The 12,051-nt window shown below is 37.6% G+C and overlaps 1 protein-coding gene across 2 annotated transcripts in view; it reads right to left on the bottom strand.

Moving 5' to 3' along the window:
* LOC103131529 (heat shock 70 kDa protein 12A-like) overlaps positions 1–10,835 on the bottom strand; it is a 30,990-nt gene extending 20,155 nt beyond the window's left edge. Inside the window, exons 1-5 of one of the 2 annotated variants that reach the window (XM_016666712.1) lie at positions 10,507–10,835; positions 9,647–9,868; positions 9,401–9,572; positions 8,694–9,279; positions 7,342–7,349 (exon numbers count right to left, since the gene is read on the bottom strand). In XM_016666712.1, the coding sequence (XP_016522198.1) occupies positions 7,342–7,349; positions 8,694–9,279; positions 9,401–9,572; positions 9,647–9,868; positions 10,507–10,788 (1,270 nt within the window). In that variant the 5' untranslated portion in view covers positions 10,789–10,835. Of the gene's footprint in view, positions 1–7,341; positions 7,350–7,965; positions 9,280–9,400; positions 9,573–9,646; positions 9,869–10,506 lie in introns of those variants that run through there. The other variant, XM_007543196.2, reaches the window with a different exon arrangement.
* Between the last annotated feature and the right edge of the window lie 1,216 nt (positions 10,836–12,051).

Below are 12,051 nucleotides of genomic sequence, written 5' to 3'. Positions count from 1 at the left end.
CCCAGGCCTCTGGTAGAGGACCCGAGCTCAGAGGATGAAAGAGACCACCCACGGAGGGTGAGAGGGGAAAAGAATTAATATTATTTTATTATTATATATATGAAGCTAATAGCGAAGATTCAACCTGGAAGACTCCATCCCCTCCATTCGTCCATCGGCGTCATGCTCATCTCCGACCTCAGTGCTGGACCTCACCTGGCGTCTCCAATCAATCAGCTCTGCATAAAAGGATCCACACCCAAGCCGTCGGCCGCTTTCCAGCTGCGTTCAACCCACCACCTCCCCTTCTCCACCCACATCCTTCGGCTCAGGATGGCACCCTTTCCAGACCTCCACCACCAGTGTTGGGCCCCGGGGGGAGAGCATCCCTAATCGGTTATCGAGATGTTCATCAAGTTCACATCAAATCTCAGCTCAGATCAGCTGCCGGGGCCGAGTGCCAAAGAACTGTTATTCATTCCTGTCATTAAATCTTTTAATTGTTCCTTTTTCTTCGTCTGAGTCTCTCCAGATTGAAATATATATATATAGTCATAGTACCCCCAAGAATTTACAACTACTTTCACCCCTGAGTATGGATGAATGAAGGGAAAAGAAAACAGTTACACAAACGTGTTTGACTGTAAAGATGATTTGTAATGTGATTTGTTGCAAGTTGAAGTGTGAAATAAACTTCAGTGAAGTTTGAAAACAAAATCTGTGTATAGGTTTATGTGTGGTTGAACGATGTGTGTGTCCAGTTGATTTTTGTTTCTTTTTTGGGTGAAATCTTATTGCAATTCATAGGGGGGCTCAGAATAAAATCTTTGGGAACCGCTTTGTTAAGGGAAGTTTGTAGGAGGACCGTAAACAGAGAAATTTAATAATAGGGAGTAATAATGAAAACAAATAAAATTTATAATAAGAAAGAGTTGGACATGGAAGTAAGATGGGCACAATGGAAGAAAACAGCACTAAACAACAGAAACCCAGGAACGTAAATAATGAACAAAGAGTGACATGGAAACCAGGTGAGTCTAATCAAGGGATGCAGAACGGAAACATAGAACAACAAAACTGAGTGAAGGTCTAGTACATACTAAAGATTAGTGCTTATTAGGGACAGAGCGAAACAAAATATAAAGACTCCACAAACCTAAAGATAAAAATATAAACCAAAGCGAACAGAGAACAGAACACAAGAAAAATGTTTAAAACAACACCAAAAATCTTGAAACAAAGAAATTAGCCTGTATGGCAAGACCTTGACAACAATAATGCGCAACCTAAAAATGATCAAAATGGAAAAAATGGAAATAAAACACTACTGGATCACAAAAGACAAACTGTCACAGAATAATTACAGTATGTTGAAATGCACTAAAGTCAATGAAGATAAAAACAATGATTGCAGAATTTGGGACCTGAATGTGTTTCCTAAAGTCATACAGGGTGAATTTTGTCTACAGATAAAACTGTTAAAGTTTAGAAAACAAATACCAGTTTGATAACTCTCATTTGCCATTGTTATGTAAAACACATTTTACCCTCAGGTGAGTTTCTGGTTTGAATTACAGTGGGTTCTCTGGAAACGCAAAGAACAACAAGAAAAGAATGCCAGAAACCGGATCAGCAGGTCAGGTTTCTCACACTCTGCTGTTTCCTTCTCATCTTTCCCAAACCCTGATATCAGCTCTAAAGGCTCTACATGAAACTAGTCTTTAGCTAAAATATTATTTTTACATGTGATCAAAGAGGGTAACATATTTCTGGAACAAGATTTCTATAAGTCCATAAAAAAGAGACTTTTTTTGATAACGGAATGAAATATGTTTAACACGCATACATGACTATAAAAATACAGGCTCTACATGTCACAAACGAGTTTTGATTATTATTTTTTTTATCAGAAGCATTTTTACAAATTATTTCTCCTCAAACCATATTCAGTTGTGAACTGTCTTGATAGTGGCCTGTTTCCTGATATTTCATGGCACCTACTATAGAATAGCTGGAGGATTGAGGTCAATGTGGCTGATAAAACACGTTTTTACCAAGGACCAGGTGTGTATTTATGAAAATACCAAATAAATTGATTTACATCAGTTAATGCAGCAGAGCACTGCATGATGTCACCCTAGACCCTTTCAACATTTTGACCGACATTTTAAAAAAAATCGGTCATGTTCTATTTTTACCCGTCAAATTATAATCATATTAACAAAGGCAATTTAGCCACATTTTTAAGCGGTTTAGTTAATATTCACCATGAATCCAGATCAAATCACATATAATGCAGATAAATACATCTAAATTTTTTCTCCGTGACAAAAAAACACTGACTTATGGTTAAGAACAATAATTTATTATGTTATTGTGGCCCCAATAACTTATAATAAATTAAATTAAACGACTCACAAATTCTTCAAGATCAGTATCTGCAGAGAAATCTGCACTAGTTCATCGGTCAGTTGATATGTCTGATACAACTGACGGATCCAACAAACCGATCAATTGAACTCTGTGAGTTTCTTACACTGTGTGCAAGGATTTTGTTTTTTTCCCCCGAAACGGACAGATGTTATGTCTGCCACGCTTCTCCTGAATGCCGCTCTCCTTCTGGCCGCGGGAGGGTAACGTCTTCCAGCTCTGTTTGTTAAAACTGCAGGGTGAATTAAGTTTAATGTTTTTGCAGCGGCGGACTTTGTTATTGATTGATTTTAGTTGCCTCTGCGATGTCTGCCCGTGTGCACCAGTCAACGGTGTAAATTATAACCAGTGGTGGAGAAAGTACTCAAAAAATGTACTTAAGTAAAAGTACAAATATACAGACAAAAATGTACTCAAGTAAAAGTACCACATTAACATTTTACTTAAGTAAAAGTAAAAAAAAGTCCTGGCTTTTAAAAATACTTAAGTATTAAAAGTAAAAGTACTTGCTGAATGCATTACCTAATCGCTAATATTAAGTGAACCGATCGTATTTAATTTTAATACATCAGAAATGTGTCATTTTAATTAACAATGCCACAGATAAAGCATGTTGTGTTTACTCTCTGTAACATAGTTTAGACTTAGATTTGTGATTCTATGCATCATAATTTCAGGGTGGAAAGATCTTGTCTCTTGTCCTAACATAGCATGAACGTCACTTTTTTTTTTTGCCACTAGTGGCTTTTATTTTGAAAGAAATTCAACTGAAAAGGTGGGCAGGGAAGGACATGGAACCAAGGAGCCACGTAGCAGAGTTGTAGTCTAGACCACCAAACCCGAGACCAAGTCCAGCGCCAGTGTTGTGGTACTCGAGAACGGTCTTGGTCTCGATACTGGACTTAAGACCATTTTTTGATGGTATCGGTCTCGTCTCGGACTCGACCGTATTTGGTCTCGGTCTTGTCTCGGTCTCGGACGCTGAGGACTTGGCATTTTATTTCAAGACCAGTCGAGACCGCAACTGTTAAAATATCACTAAACATACAGCATACTATCTAGTTTATTTGTTAACATCTTTGTTTTCAGTGGTGCAAAACGCACCGATTAAATTTCAAGCAATAAAATCAAAGCAATAACGTGACTTGCCAAATACGTGTTTCTGTTTCTCCCCTCCCACCTTTCACTCGCATGCAGAGCAAAATAAAGCGCCTGGCAAGAAGAGAACAGAAAGCCAAGACCTCTCCCTGTAGGGGTGACAGGTTAAGTGAGGTCCCTGGAACTCCAAAAATGGCAATTAGTGGATCGCTTTGGATCTGGATTCCAAAAACCCCTGAGAGTATGGAAAAGACATAGTTCTAAATGTTTTGTAAGCTCGGGCAAAAGAAAACCATATGACTTAAGTTGCAGGGAGAGGTCTGGCATCTGTCACACTGGTCCAAAATCGAAGGAAAAATTTTAGATATATGGGATTTTGAGAAGTGGACTCTGTTTATCACTTTAAACTGTACAAGCTGTAACCTGGTACATGGTGTGCTTTGGCGTATGCTAAGAATAACTTTATCCCACCATGAATCAGACAGTTCAACACCCAATTCATGTTCCCAAACAATTCTGGTTTTACCCGATGAATCGGGCTCAATTGCCATAAGTTTTCCATATATATTAGAAGGGTGATTTCAGATTGGGTTTCAAAACTAGAAGGTCGACCCATGGTGGGTCAGCAGGAAGGGTTGGAAAATTTGGGAACAGCGAAGAAACACAATGTCTAATTTGGAAATAGAGGAACAGATGAGAAGTAGATAGGTTAAATTTTGAGGACAACTCTGAAAAACTAAGAAATAGACCATCTTTGTAGAGACCTCTCATTGTTCTAATGCCTCTCTCATGCCAAACTCTGTAGGCAACATTAGTGGTCGTGGGAGAAAATATATGATTTTTTTAATAACGGCATTTTATTAGATGGAGACATAAATTTATAATTCTTTTTCACTGTTGTACCACTGTGTCACTGTGTAGAAAAAGTTTTTTTTTTTTTTTTTTGTTCCAGAGCAAACATTTGAGAGACTATTGCAAAATACGACAATAATTTTATATATTTTTACTGTAATAGAATGAAGATGGAAACACTGATATTTTGATCTAAATCCACAAGACGACTTATGGATTTTAAGAGTAGAGATGCCCATTTGTTTTCTTAAAAGTAGAATGTTGTTCATGAACATTTGGTATAAAATATCAGGCGTTATCAACCTTTAGTCAGCCAGCCACGTTTCATGTCCTGATTATAACAAGTCAAGTTAATAACTAACAGTCTTTCAAAAGACAGAGCTTACATTCAGTAAGCTATATTAATTTTTTTCTTACTTATGCCATCCACTTTATTCTTACGCGTGAATTATGGGCGCGACTTCCGCTGCCCATAATTTTGAGGAAACGCTGCTTGTGTGGTTTGGTTCTAGTCCAGTGGGGAGGTGTTATGCAAGATCTGGAGCACAGCAGCTGCGGTTATTTCTCTGCTGATTTGCAGCAACAGTTCTGGTTCTGATGGATTAAATAAATCCAGATATTTTATTTTGTTTGATAAATAACATTTCCAGGCCCAATCATAATGATAAATACTCAAATTATGAACTTTATTATTTTTTAAATTCAAACTAAAAATAAAATTCACATCACACCAAGCTTATATTGTGTAGTTCTGGTGTTTTGTAATGAAGCCTTGGCAAAAGTTCAATCTGGAAGACTCTATAGCCTCACCTGCCTCATCAATCAGTGCCTACTCCTATTCACCCTGGATGTCTCAGCAGTGGATCAAGCCTCGCTTCAGCCAATCATTGTTCAAGCTCCAGGAATTTAATGTTTATTTGTCATTAAACTTTCTTTAATCTCTTTCTTTCTCTGACTGAGTCTCTCCAGATTGAACTGTCAGCACAACTCAGATCTATGACAGATTTCAGATCTACTCTGCTTTTCTCTTTTTTACTGTCAGTTCTTCAGAGAAACTAGCTGCTAGCAGCGCTGCTAATTCACGGTCATTCCGTCGCAAAACTTAACAATCAAGTTCCTGTCGCTCTCCGTGTTTAAACCCACAATTACGATCATCTGTACTGAGCAGCTCTCTGAAAGCAGACGGCGTGTCCATAAAGAAGTTTTACTAAATATTGTTATAACCAAAAAGAGAGATGTGACTTCTATCATCGATATAGAATAGCAAAATATCCTACAAATTACAATGAAATACTGTTACTTCCGCTAGCCACCGGAAGTAACACCCATAATTGTTTCCCTAGTAAGCCCCTCAGTGTGAGGATTTGAGTTTTTTGTGTGTGTTATTTTCTAGGCTTTGTTTCCCTGAGTCTCTGTGGTGTCCTGTTTCTTCCCCCTTGATTGCTTCCCAGGTGTGTCTTATTCCCTAATTACCCTCACTGTGTATTTAAGTCCACCTGTGTCCTTTGTCTCTTGTCGGGTCCTGTCTAATGTCAGTTGTTGCTGCGTGTGTCGGGTCTCCAGTAAAACTGTTTAAGTCCTGGTTAGTTTGCTCCATGTTCAGCTCAGCTCCTCACCGCCTCTCATTCACCACATCATGACACTCAGGAAACCAGACAGAAGTAAAAATAAAATCAAAAATATGTAAATGGTGCAATAAATTAATCAATACGCTGAAAATACACAAAGTACTTTTTAAAAAGAAGAACCTGACCTCATGTTTAGCATTTTAATTCACCTTCAAGTCCTGCATCTTTTGGTGGAGAACAGTTTTATGTTTCAGTGCCAAGCAATTAGCAATAACATGCCCCGCTTCATGGCAGCTAAATCAGAACATAATTTATTTTTCTCTCCAATATATCATATCATCTTGCTGTTTTATTATCTTTGTCCAGGTCTGGCAGTAGCATTTCTTCCTTAATTAGACAGCTCCAATGTTTTGTATCTTGCCTGTTTTTTAACCTTTCCATATGACCCAAGACCTCATTCTTCAATTATTAAATTGCTTAACAAATACATATTGATTGAAAAACAAATGATAATCATGGGAAAACATTCATTTTAATATCAATTTAACTAGAAATATCCAATGGCATTAAGGTTCACCTTTTAAAGTTGGCTTTAATTTCTTTAATAATGCATTTTATTTCACAGCACCTTTCAAAACACCCAAGGACACTTTACAACATTAAAAAACAGAAATTATACAGTAAAGGGATGGCTACAAGACACAACCACAAAATGTCTGCACAATTAAAGTGAGAAGGCTAACTTTAACAGATGAGTTTTGAGTTGTGCTTTGAAGGTCAGAAGAGTCAGTGCAACAGATGGCAGGGGTGGATCTACGGGGGTGGCAGTTGCCTCCCCAACTAAGAGCCTCGCCACACCTGTTGACCCCCAGCTGGCGACTATGAATTCAATAAATAGTTATGGCAAATCGGACATTAAGCACATGAATCTCTTTTTTCCGATAACATTGAATGCAACACAACGTAACCTGACACCTACGCGGCAAGTGCGAGAGAAGGACAGAGCGCCAGGCCCTCTGTCCTTCTCAGATCAATTCAGCCCTCCAGGATTGTCAGCAGCAGGAACAGCAACATTATACTGTATCAGGCAAACGGACTATATTTGCTTTGCATTGTCCCCACATGATGAGTATGATCTTATTTAGTATTAGATTCTTGATTAATATGGGTTGCTGTTGTACAGTGATTTAAGATCTTGTTGAATGTGCCCCTTTTTAACTTTGAGCCCCCACCCCTCCAAAAGTCTATGGATTACAATAAAATCCCCCCCAAAAAAGAAAAAAAAATTAACTGGACACACATTGTTCAACCAGACATAAACCAATACACATATTTTGTTTTCAAATTCCACTCAAGTTTATTTCACATTCCCGGTTGCAACAAAACACTCTACAAGCCATCTTTACAGTCAAACACTTTTCTGTAACTGTTTTTTTTTCTTCTGTTATTCATACCACTTCCCATGCACCCCACCCCCTGCAATAGCACTGCAGGCCTCGTAGGGGGTGCGCCCCACACTTTGGGAACCACTAAAGAAATACAAGACTTTGAACACACAAATACATGCACACTCATTACAAGGTACCCTCCAATGTGAATCAATGACTAGTAAAACATAGTAGCTAACAATCAAAGAAGTGAATAATCACTTTGTCAAAACCAAACTTCTAATTGGAACAACTTGTCACCAATGCACCATTGGCATAATTGGGATGGAGGCAAAAGAGAAGCGGGCAAAAGTTTTCCAAATATGTTTGGAACAAGGTGCAAGGATATGGATATCTGTGTGTGCTTTTGGTTAATTTAGACCCCTTGTTATTGTTTCCACCTATGTCTTGTTCCCCTGATTATCTCCTCCTCATACTCACCTGTGTCTGTGTTTCTCCGTCGGATTCTTGTCGTGTATTGTCATACGTCATGGTTTTCTTGTGTCATTGTCCTCATTGCCTTGTCCCTGTGCCATGCCTTCTAGTGGTACCAGTGTCTGGATTTTTGTTCACTTTTTGTTCATTAAAACCATAATTTTCCACTACAACTTGTGTCCACCACGTCACAAGCTTTGTGGCACAAGCTTTATTAACACATTGCAGCAAGCAAAACACAAAGATAAAAGCAAAGTTACAGAAAACAGGTTTGTGCTATATAATATACTCAAATCAATTCTTTGTTTTCTAAAAGTGAAAAGTAAAAATGTGAACCTGAACACAAAAGAAGCTGATAGTCATTACAAAAAAGATAAAAGCACTATGGCCTGTAGTATGAAATCTACCTTCAAACATTTCTTCCTCTTTAACTGTGAACACCTGCAGTGTGATATTATAAATGTTTCAGAGGGTCTTAAACTCAAATTTAAGTGTGCTTTTCTCTCCAGTACTCAGGTCAGTCACCGTAGCCGTTATCTCTGTGGAGCCAAACTTTAGTTCCACTTTCACTTTACGTTCTTTGTTTCTTTCAGGATCACAGAGTTTAACTTTAAATGAACCTACTTCTTCCACCCCCCAATCATCTACATATCTTGGATTTTTCATTTTACTTCTAAACAATCTAACACTCATCTGTGTCTGTTTTGGATCTACTGCAGTAAGGACATGCTCTTTGGTTTCATCCCAGCCCACAACTTCACCTTCTTCCAGCAGTTTTTTAAAAATGTCCTTGCACCACTCTTTTCCATCAGCTGTGATTTTCTTCTCTTGTTTATGTTCAGACTCAAACTCTCTTAACACGGCCATCCCATAAGTAAAGCGACTTCTCTGAAAGGCCACTATCTTTGGGTTTCTTCCAAACTCTACAGCTCCTCTAAGAATCGCTTCCTGAGGTCTAACAGGACACAGGATTTTATATTCTTTTCCAAACTGTTCGTTAATTTGCTGACGAAGTATTTGACTTTCTGCAAACCCCCCCACTAAGAGAATGATGCCAATGTGGAGATCTTTTTTAAATATTTCTCTGAGACTCATAGTGATGCCCTGCAGACTCTCATCAAAGAAAGTTTTCAGTTTCTCTCTGGTGATTATGATAGACCCTTCATTCCACGAAGCTCCGTCTACTGACTCAAAGAACTTTTCTATGTCTTTCTTTTTCCGGGCCAGTTTCCCCAGATTATATGGACATTGGATCTCAACATCCTCATCTACCTGCTTGAGATAAGTAAAATCAAACATCATCCTCTGAACCTCACTGGGATAATTTTTTTTATATTCATCCCAGAGTTCATCAGAGAATATTTGTTTGAGGAACTTTTTGAGTTTTCTGTCCACATTTTGTCCTCCCATGTTGTTTCCAGAGGTTTTGATCAGCTCCTTTAAGGCTCCTCCTTCTACGACTTCATGAACAGTGATGTCCATGGTTCCTCCTGAAACCCACAAAATGAGATAAAGCTTTCGATTTATTGTAGACCATTGTTAGTCTTCCATAACAATATGGTCAATATTAAAGGTTTTACTATAGACCATATCAGATTTATAGTCAGTTACCTCCACAATCAACAATAAGATACTGAGTTCCTGGAGTCTGATCCAGTGACTTTGTGTTGTGGTTCTGTGTGATGAATCCATCAGCTGGAAGCTTCTTACACCAGATTGAAGCAGCTTCTGGTTCCAGAGCGATCACCAGTTTTTTATCATCTCCTTTTTTTATAATTCCTGCCTGGATGAGGAATATAATAAAATCAATGCTGAACATTTCAGAACTTCATTGATCTCTTTAAAACCTGATGTTACCTGCATTGCAGCTTCTCTCATAAACTGTTTAGCTGAAAACTCCCAGATGGTAGGAACCGTCAGCACCCAGGTGAAGTCAGAGGCTGTGAACGGTGAACCTTCTTTGTTGGCATTGATTGTTTTCAGTGCGTCATCCTTCAGGAATCTCAGGGATTCAGAGAAAACCTTCATAGGCTCCATTTCCTTCTGGTTTGCTGCTTTAATCTTAAGGTCCGTAAGATCCTAGAATATCACAATTATATGAAAAATATTTATTAAACATAAAATTTAGTTATTTTCAACTTCATTAAAATCAGTGTAAAAATCATCCAGTGGAGTGTTTTGATGTACTTTCTTGGTGTTGTAAATTTCCTAAAAGATTTTAGAGCTTTGTTACTTTCCATATGTTATTGGACTGTAAACAAACTATAACCCAACACTAACACACTGCTTTTACTTCTTGGTTTGTGAAATATGCAGATTTTCCACATATTTTTTTTTCTTATCTTTTTACTTCTATGAACAAATTTTGGCTTTACACTGACAACAATATACAAAAAAATATTTAAGTTGTAATTTTCAGCAGCCCATATCTTCAGTTAATCTGGTCTGTTGACAATTAACAGCAAGTAAGAAAATGCCATACGTTATGTTTCTTGTGATTTTACTCAACTCACCATTAATTTCTGTTTTAGTGTGTGGAACAGTCAGGAGTTTAGACTTTACTTAATGTACTAAATAGTCTGTGTAACATAATTTTTCATTTAGAACCTAAACAGGCATCTTACACAACATCTGTTGGCATAGACTTCTCCCCTTCCTCAGTCACCCTGAACAGCAGTAAAGAAACATTATCAATAAATATTTAAATCTTTACTTACTTTGCCATGGAGGGCCATCTTGAATCCTTGAAGGAAATAATGCTTCTTTGCTTCTTCTCCTCTCATTTTGATGTACGCTGCTTTGGCTTCATAACCAAAGCTCAGAAATTTTTCATCTTGATCAAACAGGATGCAGGTTGGAGTCTTTGGGGTGTCCAGTCCTTGTTCTTTTCCCCATCTCTTTAAAATGGGATCACTTTCTTCCTCTCTGGCTGTGATATTGAAGGCATATCCACTGTAAGCAGTACCAAAGTCTATGGCTATAACATAGGAGTCACCCATTGTACAATCATGTTCTGCAAGTCAGGATGAAAACCAGAATACCAGTGGGAGCACTAACAGCTTGTTTTTTTTAATCTGTCAGCTCCTCCTCCCTGGAGCTGTTTATCTGCTCGGACTGGAAAGGTTAGTTTCACATACAAAAGCGTCAGTCTAATTTTTAAAATAGAATAATTTCTGACATTTCTACCAACTTATGAACTGGTGATTTTGAGAGATTTTTCTTTGGAGATCAAACATCATTAAAGTTCCACAGTGAAAAAAAAACTCACTGTGACCATTCAGGTTGATTGTTGTTGGCTGTAGTTCATTCAATGAACTTATTTACAATAATTTCACTTAATTTATTTGGTTTAGTGATGACAACTTAGGGTGTATTCAGACCAACCCAGAATTAGAGTCCTGAATCGGACTCTAATCTGTTTGTCTAGGAATTCCAGGTTTTTGGGAGGTCAGAATAGAAATTTGAATTCAAAAACAGACTTAAAAACTGAACTCCGATCCGCCTGAAAACCTAGGTCTCGGTCCGGTTGAGGTGGACTCTAAAATGGTAGAAAACCTGCCTGAATGCAACCTGATTAGAGATTGTTTCAAAAGTGGGAAGTGAGCAACAGTGCAGGACATTCTGATCATATATTACTCTCTGCTCTGCGGCTTAACAAAGACGTGTTGTTTGTCATGGCGGCGGGTCTGCATGCCGACATAGAAAGCAAGGAAAAGCAGAATTTAAATGGCTTAAAGTTGCTTTATACCTTTTTATCAGCTTTAATCCCCATTGCTGTGGTGCTCCACAGCAGCTGTAATTTTTAAACCTTTAATACCATAAATGACACAAACTGGCCTAAATGCCTCAGTTGTTTGAATATTTAATCATCAAATAGGATGACATATTTCATATATAAAGTATAGGAGTCATTATCTGTTGCATTTTGACAAACTAATATAAAAGAGCAATTTGCTTAGTCCTCTCTTGCACCTTGATAGACACCAAACTGTTTATAGATTTATATCAAAGGAGAATACTTAGAAACATCAATTTTTTCAGCTTTAATTTAATCCATGTGTATTATAACATGTATTATTTATATGAATTTTAAAATGACTAATGAGTTAATGAAACCAGAACAATTCTTAGGTTTGACTGCTGGAGGGAGTGGCAATTAACAAACTGACAACAAAATGGTGTAAAACTAGTAAAATGTATTGATATTTACAAGATATACACACAAGTTCCACAAATTAGTTCATGAAATCCAAGATGTTTTT

The sequence above is a fragment of the Poecilia formosa genome, unplaced genomic scaffold (assembly GCF_000485575.1).
Source record: "Poecilia formosa unplaced genomic scaffold, Poecilia_formosa-5.1.2 Scaffold782, whole genome shotgun sequence".
In the NCBI taxonomy this organism is placed as follows: Eukaryota; Metazoa; Chordata; class Actinopteri; order Cyprinodontiformes; family Poeciliidae; genus Poecilia; species Poecilia formosa.
The sequence above is the reverse complement of the archived record's forward strand: the minus strand, read 5'-3'. Positions and strand labels throughout refer to the sequence as shown.